This window comes from Sapajus apella, unplaced genomic scaffold (genome assembly GCF_009761245.1).
Source record: "Sapajus apella isolate SASKATOON/1434 unplaced genomic scaffold, GSC_monkey_1.0 scaffold21, whole genome shotgun sequence".
In the NCBI taxonomy this organism is placed as follows: Eukaryota; Metazoa; Chordata; class Mammalia; order Primates; family Cebidae; genus Sapajus; species Sapajus apella.
This window is the reverse complement of record NW_022436961.1, coordinates 24,024,600-24,040,013: the sequence shown is the minus strand read 5'-3', so window position 1 is coordinate 24,040,013 and position 15,414 is coordinate 24,024,600. Positions and strand designations below refer to the sequence as shown.

Genomic DNA, 15,414 nt, shown 5'->3' with positions numbered 1-15,414 from the left:
ACACACACACACACACACACACACACACACACACACACACACACACACACACACACACACAATCTGAGACCATCTTTGCAATGACTATAAGCAGACAGAGTAAAAACCAAAAGACTATGTTTTTAAAATGTAGATCTTGGCCCACTGTGGGGGCCGAGTGGATCTAGCCAAATGCCATGGACTCATTCCAAGAAGTTCTCCAGGCTTTCCAGGCTCCTTATCAGAAGTCTTTAAAGAAAACGGCTCTCCTGGTCTTTCCCTAGATGCTCACTTAGCTTAAGTCCACAGCCCTAAGGCTCAGGGGATATGAACCAGACAAAGGCCAAAGACAGAGCCAAGGTTCCCGAGACACAACTTCAGAGCCAGGTGAAACTGTCCGTAGAGCCCAAAGCTTCCACTCCCAGAGGCTCCATCCTCAGCCACTGACCCCAAACTGCTCTGAGTTCAAAGGATGATGGGAGGATTCAAAGGTGCTTCCCAAAACCCTGAGGCCCAGCAAGCAGATAGCCTTGTTTAACCAAGGCATCTTTAAACCCTAGATCAAAGGAAACCACCAACACTTTATCATTAGTGACATTTAATAAGACAGCATGCAGAGCCTGCTAAATCTCAAACGGGTGACAGACGAGGCCTGCCAGGCAGTGTGCCGCACGGCGAATCAACATGCTTGCTTTCATGTAGTGCCAGGTGAGGTCAGCTCTGGAAGAGCTTCCCCCCAAGAATCCTGGGCCAAGATTCACCCAGCAAGAAGCCTGGGCATCTCTGGGCCAACTCCCTCGGCAGGAGGTAGGACCACGGGGACCAAACAGGCCTGGCTGCATCAGGGCTGGGTGCCACAGCCATGTAGCATGGGCACGTTCCTAGGAGATGCCCAAGGGCTGGGGCCTCACTTCCAGAGTCGCAAGCCCAGAGAGGCTTTCCCAGGACACCCATCAAGGCCAGCTCCATTCATTAAAGTACCAGCAAAGGCAGGTTTGGGGGTTCTGCAATTCCTGCTGCAAACACCATGGCATTGGGCTCTCCCATTTTCAAAATGAAGATTTCCACCTGCAATCCCCATCCTGGAGGGCAGAAACCTGGAGGAAGTCAAACCAGGGAAAGGAAGAAGTGCACCCCTTCCCAGGCACAGTTGAGAGCCACAACCAGGTTTCCTGCTCTCCAGGTGCCCCTCTTGAGCCACCTGTCACCTCTGATGCTGACAACGGGTATCCAGAGGACACCTGAGCACTTTTGAGGATGCTGGGGACAGCAACACTTGGGTCAGCAAGTCAGGCCAGCAAGAGTGTGGAAAGAAGCCACTCCTCTCCTTCCAGGCCCAGACCAGGTGAGAAGGGCCCTTCAAATACCTGCTCCCACACCATCCACCCTGATGAGGCTGGCCGGGTCATTTCCCCTTATACCAAGAGCTCATCTCTCCAGTAAAATAACCTCCAGTGGAGAGGGCAGGAGCAGAGAGAGAAGGCAGACAGGAAAACTGCTTTAACAGAATCAGAACCACAGACTTAGAAGACCTGGGGGGTCCCTAGAGATGACTCAGTTCAGCAGCCTCATTTGATGGATAAAGACCCCTAGGGCACGAGGAGTGACTTAAGGGCCCACCGAGGACCACGCAGGAAGCCCCAGACAGGTGAAGGGTAAAGGTAGGTCCCCTGACTCTGAGCACCACCGCAGCAACCTCCTCCACACCTGCAGTCTGCGTGTATCAGTCTCTGTCGTTCTGGACGCACGTCTCAATGCACCCCACCCCAAACCTCGACTCTCCATCACGTGCAAAGTTCCCTAAAGGACCTTTCTCCATGCCCCTGCCAGACTCTTCCTAATGCAGCTTCCACCCTCATTCCTTCCCTGCCTCTTCAGGACCACATTTAAATCTGCATGCAGATGGGCGTGTTGGTAGGAGATCGGGGAGATGGATTGGAAGAACGCCCTGCTTCAAGATCAGGAGCTCACCCAGCCACATCCCGGAGCAATAGAAATTTCCTACTCAGGACCCCAGGCCTCCTAACATGAGCCATGTACCTAATTCAATAATCCAGACACGACACTGTCTGTGGGTCCTGGAGTCGCTGTTGTTTACATTTACATCCCAGGGCACGGAGCTCATCTGCTTGGCTCAGCACACCTCAGAAACTGTCAGCCCTCCGCTCCCGGGATTCCTCATTCCTGACCCTCCCAATACTTAGTCCTGTTTAAATGCCCTCTCTGGTTCCACCGTGTGAAGTGTATCACTTGATTCTCCTGTTTCCTAGCTTCCCCCACCTCCAGAAAAACAAAACAAACAAAAAATGCTTCTGGTTCCTTCAGCAGACACAGACATTCTCCAAGCCACGAGTCACCCTGCTCCAAATTCACTCATCTCAGGCCTGCAGACCCCACAGGAGCCGCGCACTACATTGCCGCATTATCTGTCCTTCCTTAAAGCCGTATTAATAAAGTGGGTGTGGTGTTCCAGCCACTCCTCTGCCCAAGATGCGTAGTTCAGACACCTGAGTGGCTTGATGACTGGCCCCGTCGCCGGCCCCTGCAATCCTCCAGCTTTTGAGTGCGCCTGGCCCACTCCTGTGGTTCGGTCCTGGGCTTGGGTTCACGCTGGTCTTTTCCAGTTCCTTCAAGGCCCAGTTCCCATCTGCTCCATCGTTCCACGCAGCTGTGTATGACGCAGCCCCGCAAGGTCATGTTAGCATTCAGAACAAGAAGCGAATGTGTCTCAAATCATGCTCCCGTCTACCCTGTTTGGGGAGTTACGTGGCCCATCAAGCCTCCCCTTTATCCCTGCAACCAGGAAGCTCGGAGCTCACAGCGTGGCTGCATCTGCTCCCTCCTCCTTTCTAAGGCTGGCCCTCCTCATTATTATGTGTATAGCTTCATCTTCAGTCGCCTCCATCAGTTTGTATAGGCCGGCCACAGGATGTATTTTTTGAAGTAAGCAGAAGAGAAAAGCCCACCTTCTTCACAGAGCTTTCCCTGAGCCCTGCAGCTAGCTCTGGGATCAGGCCCTTCTGTGAACTCCAGGAGCGCCTGTTCTGCAAACCAAAGAAGTGCTTCCCCTTGTGCGTGCACAGGGCCCCAGCTCTCCCTCCCCATTTCTTGTCTCTCTGTGCCCCTGGCCCTGGCCCTGCTTCCTTCTGAAGAGGTGGTTTGTACCCAAAGCCTCTACTTCTGCTGCCAGGAGTGGGCCCACTGCGGCCCATCTTCCATCACACACACACACACACACACACACACACACACGCACACGCACACACACACACACACAAGCACACACACGTATACACACTCTGTGAGACACCACAGCTTGGTCACCTCCTCCCTCTGAAACCTCTTTCTCTTCTAGTCTCATATCCCACTTCCTTTGCCCCTCCCTTAAGCACTGGTGTTTCCAGTAGATTTCTGCCTCCACCATCTGCTCCAAACCTTCACCTATCACTTCAACACTGATAATGCCCAAATCTGCAGGCATCTCCAGCCTAGACTCCCTCCTGAGCTCTACCAACCCCTCTTAGGCCATCTCATTTACTTCCATGGCTTTAATCACCAACAAAGTACCCAATAGCTCCCAAACCCATCTCTTCTTTCCAGCCTCATTACTGAGATCAAGATCCACAAGTCCAAGTGCCCCCTAGATGTCGCTGTGAAGGTGGCAGCTGTCCCCCAACCCCATCAAATGCTGCATGTCCAATACCACCCCCCTGAATGGCTCCATCTCCCTAGAGTTACTCAACCAGGAAACTTCCAGACACCATCCATTTATCCATTCAAGTAACCTAATGGAATGTTCACCACGTGCCAGGGTCTACATGCAGGACAGGGCATGGAGTAAACAAAACCAAAACAGTTCTTGCCACCAGGGTTCTATCTCCAGGTGACTTTCAGCCAGCCACCTACTCCTATCAAGGCTACCTCTCAATCTCCTCTGAAATAACCCAGTTTTCTCCATACCCACAGTCACTATTTTAGTCTGGAGCACTAAATAATACTGGAAAGCAAGCAGTTTAGCTGGAAACCCCCTCCGAAAGCTATGACTATGTGACCTTCGACAAGCTACTTGCTCTGTAACTTGCCAGTTGTTTCATCTTTCAGTCTTTCCCTCATTTTGGTAGAGACTGAATCTTGCTATGTTGTACAGCCTGGTCTCAACTCCTGGCCTCAAGTGATCCTCCTGCCTCAGTCTCCTGAGTCACTTGGATTATAGGCATGAGCCACTGCACCCAAAAGTCCCTTATCCCAAGGCTCTAGGAGTCTATGGTTTTAAATTACAAGCTCTGTGGGTTGCTCATTTTGGTTTCTGAAGCTGAGCACAGAGTAAGCAAAAGATAAACCTGTTCTGAGTGAACGAATGAACAAATGAATGAATAAAGAAGTAGATGGATGGATGAATGAATGAAATGGACAATTCATTTTGCACATGTCCAAGTCAGTTTTGCCCTTTCTGACACCCTTTCTGCTGGACTCAGGGTCATAATTCAATGCACCTCAAAGAATGAAGAGAAAGGAAAGCACAGCCTGGCGACGTGAGCCCCCTCCTGCCAGCACCCCCGGGGCTGCCACAGCGCTCACCGGCACAGGTGGTCAGTCCGGCACACACCACGCAGGTCCAGGCAGTTGGGCTTCTCCTTGTCCTCGTAGGAGCAGCTGGGCAGGATGGTTTGCCGGCGGCGCTCGGCACACGCCAGGTCTTGGCAGGAGCAGAAGAGCATGCGGTAGGTGAACTCGCTGGGCACCCGGTCGAAGAACTGGCGCAGGGCCTTGTGGCACTTGCGGCGATTGCAGCGCTCGGTGGGCGAGATCTCGCGGTTGCAGATGGAAATGTAGGAGGAGCGCAGCTTCTTGCAGTTGTCATTCAGGTTGCAGGCCTTGGCAGCATCCAGGCAATGGTTGCTCTTGGCGCTGACCACTGGGTCTGCCCCTGTCCCTAGAGAAGGAACACGACTGCAGGTCAGAGGCCACACGGGCATAAGGAAGATGCAGCTGCCCCCTCGCTGGGAGGTGTCTCCCAGTACTCAATATGCTTCCATATACCCATTCTGTGCCTCAGTTTCCCCATCTGTGAAATGGGGATCACTTCACAGGACCTATCTCCTAAAGCTGTGGTTAGGAGTTTAATTAATTAATTCAAGGAGTTAATAGACAGGTTGAGGGAGTGCCTAGGAAACGCCTGGTGCAGGGCGAGCTGTACCATGGCGATCTAGGGCAACGGTGGCCTTAAAACTCATCACAAGCCTAAAAGGCAAGCAACTAGATGTGTAAGGCCCTGTTTACAAATATGGGAAATAAAGTGACTGGCTCAGGACCATACAACGATGGGGATCCTGTGCACCCACCAGCAGGACCCTGGCACTTGGGGTCAGAGGATGCTCATGATGCGATCTTCAGCAGCCTGGGTGCAGACAGCACACACATGACCTCCCGAGTCATTCTGGTGAGAGCCAGATGGGAGATCCCCTAACCCAGCCTTGTTATCTTACAGATAAGGAAACTGAAGCACCAACCGGGCAAGGGGCCTGCCCAAGGTTGCCCAGCACAGGTACCCGAGTCACACCCAATAGCACAGTTATGCCAGTGAGAACCATCAGCGTTCCTCATCCATTCTTCATCCGCCCCAAATGCTTCCCAGTATTTCCTGAGCACCACTCTCTCCATGCCAGACCCAGGTGGGTGGTGGGAAAGACTGGGGGTGAGGGAGGCTGAGGCCACACGTCCCTTTCATGTGGGCCCAGTGACTGAGCACTTCCAGCACACAGTTCCTACTGTTCTAATCACTTGGCCATTAAAGACGGATGAGGTCCTACCTCTGCACAGCCCCCTGCTGGGTGCCATGTTGGATATAAAAGGGCAAGAGGAGGGGCCACTCTGGAAGAGCTCACAACTCCAGCCAGGAAACCAAGAGGCAGAAGAGCACACAAGCCAAAACTGAGCATTCTAGAACTCAGCCATCAGCATTCAACTCCTGGACCTGATACTCACTGGCTGCATGACCTGGGACAAATGGCTGAACCTTTGCTTCAGTTTCCTTATCTGCAAATTAGTACCTACCACATAGGGTCTTTGTGAGCATGAATGCAATAGCTCATTTTTTTCTGTCTCCCCTACATCATAATTTTGCTGTCTTCTAGACCACTCCCATCAGGTATTACATCACCATCTTCAATTAAAAAAGGACGTCCTTGTGACCACACACACCTCTCAAGCTACCACCCCATTTTTCTGCTCCCCTTTAAAGCAAAACCCCTCAATCGAGTTGTCTATGCCAGCTGCCCCTTGCTCTCCTCCTGTTCTCCCTTGGACCCGCTTCAGCCTGGCGTTTGGCCTCATCTGATGGATGCTCAGGAATCTACCGGCCTCATCTTCCTCAGCCCATCAGCAGCACTAGACACAGCCCATTCCTCTCCTGTGCCTCCCACTCTCTGCAGGGCTCCCTGCTGCCTCTCCAGTCTCCTGCTCAGGCTGCTTTGCTGTCCCCATCATCTTCTATATCCAGGGCTCAGCCTCCTTTTCTCTACATGCACCTGCTCCCTGGAACTCGTGGCTCATCTCATGGCCTGAAACATCATCACTGCACGTCCAACTCCCAGATTTAAACCCCCAGATGAGACCTCTGCCCTAAGCCCCAGACTCATCTGTCCACCTGCCAACTCAACACCTCTTGCTGCAAGCCTAATACCTGAATCTCATGCTAACACATCCAAAACATCCAAACCCAAACCCAGATTTCCCCTCAAAACCTGGGGATTCTCTCCACCTCTGACAGTCTTCCTTATCCTGCTGGAAACATTACCGCATCCTTCCAGCAGCCCACGCCAAGACTCCCAGTGCTTCCTTGACTCCTCTCATATTCACACGCCCTGGCAGCTCTACCTTTGAAACACAGCCAGAATCCAGCCACTTCTCACCACCGCCTCTGCTGCCACCTGGGTCCGAACCACTGACACTGTGCCTGTTCAGAGCCTTCTTCCCCAGCCTCCTGCTCTGCCCTCTGCCCGCATACCCCACCTCATGACAATCTCTCATCACAGCAGCTGGAGAGAACCTTCTAGAACCTAAGGCAGAGAGCCATTGCTCTCAGGCTCCAAAGCCCCCCATGGATTCCCCATCTCATTCCGGGGGCCTTAGCATGGCCTGCACAGCTCTATGTGTGTGCTGTCCGATTTGCTACGGCAGGACAATTTGTGCTGTCTGAACTGCTGTCCACTCACCACACATGGCCGTGGAACCTGAAATGTGGGTAGGGCATTTCACATGTTTACACAAGGCCTTGAAACACACACCAGATTTTGAAAATGTGATAAGAAAAAAATAATGTAGGCTGGGCATGGGGCTCATGCCTATAATCCCAGCACTTTGGGAGGCCAGGGCAAGCAGATCACTTGAGGTAAGGAGTTTGAGGCCAGCCTGGCCAACATGGTAAAACCCCATCTCTACTAAAAATACAAAAATTAGCTGGGCGTGGTGACACATGGTAGACTTCAACCAGCTACACAGGAGGCTGAGGCAGGAGAGTCACTTGAACCCGGGACGCAGAGGTTGCAGGGAACCAAGATGGTACCATTGCACTCCAGCTGGGGCAACAAAGGGAGACTCTGTCTCAAAAAAAAAAAAAAAAGAAAGAAAAGAAAAAGATAATGTAAAGTATCTCATTAATAATTTTTTTAAATTTGGGATCTATGATGTTAAACAAATGTAGTAATAAAAATAATTTCACCTGTTTCTTTTTTCTTTGTGATTACAAGCAAACGCAGAATTATATACATGATGCATATTACATTTCCATCAGCCAGCACAGCTGTATATGGCCTCATCTCCTATTCCTTTCTCCTGGCTCATTTCACTCGAATCCAGCCACCCCAGCCTCCTCGCCCTTCCTGGAACACACCCATCACGGCCTGGCCTCTTGGCCTGGAGGTCTCTCCCTCCCCACCACAGCCACACGACCACTCTCCTCATCTACTTCAAGACTCTGCTCAAATGTTACCTAGTATGCGAGTCCTTCCTAACCTCCCCACACGTAGTAACAATGCCCCATGCACCTTCCATGTACCCCCTACTCTGACCTATTTTTCCCATGCCACTCATCGCCATCTGCCATGGTATGTACTCACGTACTCATTTGTTTGTTTCTATCAAATACAAGTTCCAGAAAGGCAGGACTGTGCTCAGCGCTACAGCCCAAGGAGCCAGTGTTTGACACGCAGGTGCTATGCAATAGGTATTTAAGGGGTGATGGAATAAATGTATTTAGGCCAGTGTCTGTTTTACAGTAAGTGCTCAAAAAATGTTGAACAATAGTAAGCAAGCAAAATGACGCAGAGTAGGCAAGAGTGATCAATATAGGACCATGTGAGGCCCGGCCCAGCCCTGAAACTTGGGGGATGATCAACGAAGATAGAGCCACTCACCCCAATACCTTGTCTAGCCAACAACAGCCCCCTTTTTTTTGAGTCTGAGTTTTGCTCTTGTTGCCCAGGCTGCAGTGCGATGGCACCATCTCAGCTCACTGCAACCTCTGCCTCCTGGTTTCAGGCAATTCTCCTGTCTCAGCCTCCTAAGTGGCTGGAATTAAAGGCACCTGTCACTACACCCAGATAATTTTTGTATTTTCAGGAGAGACAAGGTTTCGCCATGTTGGCCAACTGGTCTCAAACTCATGATCTCAGGTGATCCACCCGCCTCGGCCTCCCAAAGTGCTGGGATTGCAGGTATGAGCCACCGTGCCTGACCAACAATAGCCCTTTAAAGGCAGAAACAGAAAAGTGCCCTCTCTTTTTGTTGTAAAAATAAAAGAGGGAGGGTACATCCAGACAATGGAATATTATTCTGTGATAAAAGGAAATAAGCTATCAAGTCATGAAAGGATGTAGAGAAAGCTTACATGAAAGGAGACACATCACACCCTATGATTCTAACAGTATGACACTCTGAAAAAGGGAAAACAGTGAGATCAGTGGCTGCCAGGAGTCAGTGGGGAGTCGGGGAGGAAGAGGCAGAGCATGGAGGATTTTTAGGGCACTGAAACTGCTCTGGACGCCATTGGATGTTTGTCCAAACCCGTGGAACGTACAAGAGTTGTACATTGTATCAGGCTTTGCCTACTAATGATGTGTCAGTGTAGGCTCAAGAACTGTAACAAATGCATCCCTCTGCGGAGGGATGCTGACAGTGGGGGAGGCCGTGCCTGGGGAAGAGTAGGGGGTAGATGAGAACTCTCTGTACCTTCCTCTCAATTTGGCTATGAACCTAAAGCCACTCTTAAAAAATAATAAGCCTTTTACTAAAAAAAAAAAAAAAAAAAAAAGGAAGCTAAGGGAAATTAAGGCCGAAAAAGAATCCAGGTTTGTTTTCCTATTCAATCCATTAATATATCTTTATTGAGGACCTATTATGTGCCAGGCACTTCCCCAGACACTGAGGCTGCAACCCTGCCTGAGACACAGCTAGGGACAGAGAAGTAACCATGCCGATGTTGAGTTCTGTGTCAGGGAAGTCAGGGTGCAGAGAGAAAAGCATCCTGTCCAGATTTTGGGGGGTCCTGGAAGCACTGACATCTCTGCTAAAACCTGCAGGAGGACTCAGAGGAAGCAAAGACAGCAGAAAAAGGGTCCCATGCAGAAACGGGAGCAGGGGCAACCACCAGGAGGAACTGCAGCAATTCAATACGACTGTACATGGATGTCAAGGCAAGGATAGCCAAGACAGGGGCCTTCAGCCACGTGGGGTTGAGTGGCCTCTCGGGCAGTTCCTTAAGTTGCTACCAAACCATTCTTCCCAGTATAGAAGGACCCCAGAATGCCTGTTAACACAAGGACTATTGTGGGGACACTGTCTCTAAAGGACAAGTTCTCCCAGGCCAGCAGTGGAGCAGAGGCAACAGGAGGGACCCCAGAGAGGAGGTTAGCAACTGCAAGGGGAAAGGCAGCTAATTTAGGCCTGTGGCTGCCTCCAGGTTCCCCAGGTGCTGCGTTCCCACTCCTCTCAGCAGGTTCCTGAGCTAGTGCTGGTGTAATTATAGCCTCCGTGACTTCCATTTGGAGCTTGAATAGTGAAAGCTTTTGCTAGAGGCAGGACATGTAAACTCCTGGCCCAAAACTTGGTAAATGTCCTAGGAAACAAAAAATCAAGAAACGCAGCTCCTACCTGGTTACCAGGAAGATGCCCCCTCTGATCCTCCCGGCAGGAACTGGGTTCGAGTGGGCCGGATGATGAGAGAAAGGCCCCCAGGAGCGGGCCTGGGCTCTGAGGCTCTGCCAAGCACCTCGCCAAAGAGGCAGCCTGCGCTGCATTTTCATCATGAGGGAGATGACTGGGTCAGGGCTTGGCACAGGGCCAGCCACTGCCATCTGCAGCAGGCTAGCCAGATGCACACCCCTTCAGAGTCAGCCCCTGCCCTGCCATCCACCTAAGGCTCCTGGCCCTCCTGTCCAGAAGGCAAGTCCCCATTGGGAAGAAGGAGGTGGAAGATTCTAAACACGAACTTCACCGGCCAAGACCCCTCACAATTCTCGCCTGGCACTGGGGCTACAGTCCCTGTACTAAAATGTGCAAAGGGCAGGGAATGGGGATTCAGGAAACCCAGCCCCCTCCATCTCCCTGCGCCAATCCCTGCACTAACAGCTGAAACCACACAAGACCTGAGAAGGATCCGGGAGCTAGGAATTTATCCCAGGCCTGGGCTGGCCCTGGAGAGCCTGAACTCAACACATGCTCCAGCTCCACCCCTGTGGGTCTCCCAGGCCTGCCGAGAGCAGCCTTGATGGCCAAGGAGTAAATGGTAAACAGCTGCCCAAGGGAGAGGGAGGCGGGATTTAACCACACTTGGCCTTCTCCAAAACCTCAGTTAAGTCATCTTCCCAGCGCCCCACCTCCACTCCCAGCCCCAGGGGACACTCTCTGGCTTCTTATCTCCGCCTCTCCTCCTCCCTGGGTGAGGGCCAGGCCCAGGGAGTATAGCCAGTAGGGGAGCACAGCCAGCAGCAGAGGGGCAGGCCAGCTGGGGGCTGCACGGCCAGAAGGGGCTGCAGCTCAGCCTCCCCATCTGCCCTGCCCCGGCCGCACCCAGCCCAGCCTCTCCTGTTAATTCCTGGGGTGCTGCCCTGAGCCAAGAGCCCATCTGCCCCACTGGGCTGTGGTTCCAGACAGTGGAACCCCCCATGCTCTGAAGGTAGGCATAGGAGCGCTGTTTAAACTCATATTCTTTAAATATTTATTTGACTTATATCTAGCTGTGTTTACCTAATTTCAGTTCCCTATCTCGTTTTGGCCACATTAACAGCACCACCTCTACTAATGTTTAATTAACTTTTCTTTAAATCCCTTAATTCTTCTTCTGTTTTTTTGTTTGTTTGAGACAGAGTTTCTCTCTGTCGCCCATGCTGGAGTCCAGTGGCACCATCTCAGCTCACTGCAGCCTCCACCTCCCAGGTTCAAGTGATTCTCCTGCCTCAGTCTCCCAAGTAGCTGGGATTACAGGTGCCTGCTACCACACCTGGCTATTTGTGTGTGTGTGTATTTTTTTAGTAGAGACAGGGTTTTGCCATGTTGGTCAGGGTGGTCTCGAACTCCTGGCCTCAAGTGATCCGCCTGCCTTGGCCTCCCAAAGTGCTGGGATTACAGGCATGAGCCACCAAACTCAGCCTAAATCCCTTAATTCTTAAATAATGAATGTGCTTAATTCCTCATTGATTCACCTTTGAAATTTTTCAATACCTATCTAGATTTATCCTAAATGATAACACCTACATCAGTTCTGAATTTTTCTAATGCATTACAATGCAACAAATTTTTTAAAAATACGTATTCCTTGGCCCCATCTCCCATTCTGGCAGTGGCACAGAATGCACTCAGAGGAAAGTCATTGGTTTAGAGAAAGGTGCTTGACCTCTGGTGTGTTTGTGACTCACAGGCCCCACCGAGTCAAGAGCTCTGTGGCTGGCACTCGGGCATCTGGATTTCACAAGCTCCCTGCAATTCTGAGGCCACCTTCCAAAGACAGAGAACCAATGCTTAGGAGAGGGGCGGGGCTGCCCTTGGCCCACTCCCCAAACACACACACACTTCACCCAGCACACAATTTAGCAAACCCGCCCTTCACAGAGGGTGGTCTGTGGCCATCTATTGTCACCTAAGCACACTGCCCAACTGTTTCATCCCCCTCTGCCACCTCCCAACAGAGAGGGTCTTTCAGGTAGACTTTCCAATCGCAAATGAGCCCGTGGGCAGAAAGGAGAGGGTCACCATCCTATAAAGCTTCCCAGCCAATGGGGATCCAGGTGGTTTTTTGTTTGTTTATTTTGCGTTTTTTTGAGACGGGGTCTTGCTCTGTTGCCAAGCTGGAGTGCAATGGTGCAATCTTGGCTCACTGCAACCTCTACCTCCCAGGTTCAAGCAATTCCCCTGCCTCAGCCCCCCAGAGAAACTGGGACTACAGGTGCATGCCCCCATGCCTGGCTAATTTATTTTATTTTAGTAGAGACAGGGTTTCACCATGTTAGCCAGGATGGTCTCGATCTCCTGACCTTGTGATCCATCCACCTCGGCCTCCCAAAGTGCTGGGATTACAGCAGTGAGCCACCGCACCCGGCCGAGACCCAAGCGTTTTAACCGCCCTTCCTGTCCCAGAGAAAACTGCCCCTCATGCCATTTGTAGCCACAATGTCTGTCCCTGAGCTCACCCTGGGCCCCTGTGCCAAGATGTGGAGCCCTACTACTTAACTGGCAGTTAAAGAACGTGGATCCTAATTCTGTCTCTGCTTCTCCAAGCTGAAGAAGTCCCCAGGTAAATCTTTGTCCCTCTCTGGGTCTCATTTCTTCACCTGAATGATGACAAATTTTGAACTGCATAATAGCTTACATTTTGTGCCTCTCCCGCTTGCCTACCCAATGCAGTAGTGCAAGATTCTGAGGGATGGAGGGCCAGGGAAAGCCCTGCTGTCTCACCTGGGTCCTTCCAGCCGGAGCTACAGGTCCACCATGGCAGGCTAAAAGGAGCCCACTGTGGTCCTGTGCAAACTCAACCGCGTATGTACACACCGAGGCACACGTGCACACACACACACACACAAATACACTCAACCACACCCCCACCTCTCCAGGAGCAGAACCTGAGTCCCTGCATTAGCAGCTGGTCAACAAATACTTTCATATCGACTACATGCCAGGCCCTAAAATCCAGCGGTGTGCAGGAAAGAAAGAATCGTCCCTCTCCTGCAGCTTTCACTCTAGTGAGAGTAAGACTGGTAGTAAACACATACGTACAAACATACGTACATACATACATAAATAAGGTCTGGCATGGTGGCTCACACCTGTAATGCCAAAACTTTGGGAGGCCAAGGTGGCTGGATCACTGGAGGCCAGGAATTAGAGATCAGCCTTGTCAACATGGCAAAATTCTGTCTTTACTAAAATTACAAAAGTAAGCCGGGTGTTTTGGCACACACCTGCAATCCCAGCTACTCAGGAGGCTGAGGCAGGAGAATGGCTTGAACCCAGGAGGCGGAGGTTGCAGACTGAGGCAGGAGAATGGCTTGAATCCAGGAGGCAGAGGTTGCAGAGTGCCAAGATCATACCATTGCACTCCAGCCTGGGCAACAGAGCAAGGCTCTGTTTCAAGATAAATAATTTAAAGAAAGAAAAATAAGGGAATTTAAGAGAATGACTGGCTGCACATGGTGGTTCATGCCTATAACTACAACACTTTGGAAGGCTGAGGCGGGTGGATCACTGGAGGTCAGGAGTTCAAGACCAGCCTGGCCAATACAGCGAAACCCATCTCTACTAAAAATACAAAAATTAGCCAAGAGTGGTGGCATGCCTGTAATCCCAGCTACTCAGGAGGCTGAGGCAGAAGAATCACTTGAACCCAGGAGGTGGAGGTTGCAGTGAGCTGAGATTGTGCCACTGCACTCTATCATGGGCAACAGAGCAAGACTCCGTCTCGGAAAAAAAAAAAAAAAAAAAGAGAGAGAGAATGACCAAGGAATGAGGGAAGGCCTTTCCAAGGAGGTGACATCAAGTTGAAGTAGAATGACTAAAACGACGGGCAGGAATGGAGCACGCGCGCGCACGCACGCACACACACACACACACACACACGCACACGCACACGCACACGCACACACACACACACACACACACACAAGGTAAGAGAATTCCAAGCCAAAGGAAGAGCAAGCACGAAGGTTCTGAGACACCCATGAGCTTGGCACATTCCTAGTCAAAAGGAAGGGTAAGGTTGCCAGAGCTTCCTGGAGGAGGCAGTAAGTTAGAGGAAGTAGAAGTCAGAGGGTCAGTCAGGGGAAACCTTGGGGGACAGGTAAGAACTTCAGATTTTATTCTAAAATGCAAAGCGCTGGAGAGCATTAAGGAGGGAGGCACATGACCTCATCCACTGACACAAGGAACTGAGGGTGGGAGGCAGGAAGGAGACCAGTCACAGGCTGTCTCAGCAGCAGTAAGCTAGTGGAGGCTTGGGTGAGGTGGTGACTGCAGAGAGGGCAAAAAGTGAGCCCATTTTGCATAAAATTTAGAGATAAAGCCAGTAGGATTGCTTATATTTTGAGTGACAGGAGGCAGAGAAATCAAGAAAACCTCTTGGATTTTTGGGCTGAGTACCAAGTGGATGGAGATATCATTTCAGAAAAAAGGAAAAATTTGGAAGGAAAGAAGAGAGGCAGAAAGAAATGGACCATTCCATTTTTGACTTGTTAAGTTTGAAATGACTATTAGATGTCAAAGAAAGGGGGGATGTTGAAAAGGCAGAAGGGTCCACAAGCCTGGAGTTCAGGAAAGAGATCTGGGCTAAAGGCACAAAATTTGGCATGGTTGACACTGGAGGCTATGGAAAGCCACATAACTCAGTGAGGATCCCTGGGTTGGGGATGAGAACGAAGAGGAGGAAAGAAGTCAGGACAGCTCCATTTATTCAATGGAGGCCAGAAAGGAATGGACCTTGAGCTGGAGGCAAATCAAGAGACACTGATTTCGTGGAAGGCAAGAGTTTCAAAAAGGAGGACAGTCAACTGACACCCCAAGTAATTAGGGGCATAAGGGTGACTGGAGAGGCAACTCACAATGAGATGTAGAATAAATAAGCTCTCAGCAGGGCTACAAGAAAGACAGGAAGGGCAGGTAGAGAAAGGGAGGGGCCAGAAGCAGAGGCTCCAGGGAGTTGCCCCTAACCCCAGCCTTCCCTGTAGGGTTAAAGCCACCCTGACCACTACCTCCAACTTCATGCTGGATGACTGTCACCTCCACACCTCATGCTGGATGACTGTCACCTCCACACGTCAGCCTGGATGACTGTCTCCTCCAACCTCATGCTGGATGACTGTCACCTCCAACCTCTTGCTGGATGACTGTCACCTCCCCACCTCTTGCTGGATGACTGTCACCTCCAACCTCATGCTGGATGACTGTCACCTC

General features: G+C 51.0%; 1 protein-coding gene across 6 annotated transcripts in view; it reads right to left on the bottom strand.

Annotated features, from left to right (window-relative positions):
• Positions 1-15,414, bottom strand: part of GFRA2 (GDNF family receptor alpha 2) — a 94,141-nt gene that overhangs the window by 48,190 nt on the left and 30,537 nt on the right. For all 6 annotated transcript variants that reach the window (XM_032288393.1, XM_032288397.1, XM_032288398.1 and 3 more), the window contains one exon: positions 4,558-4,912. In XM_032288393.1, the coding sequence (XP_032144284.1) occupies positions 4,558-4,912 (355 nt within the window). The remainder of the gene's footprint in view (positions 1-4,557; positions 4,913-15,414) is intronic.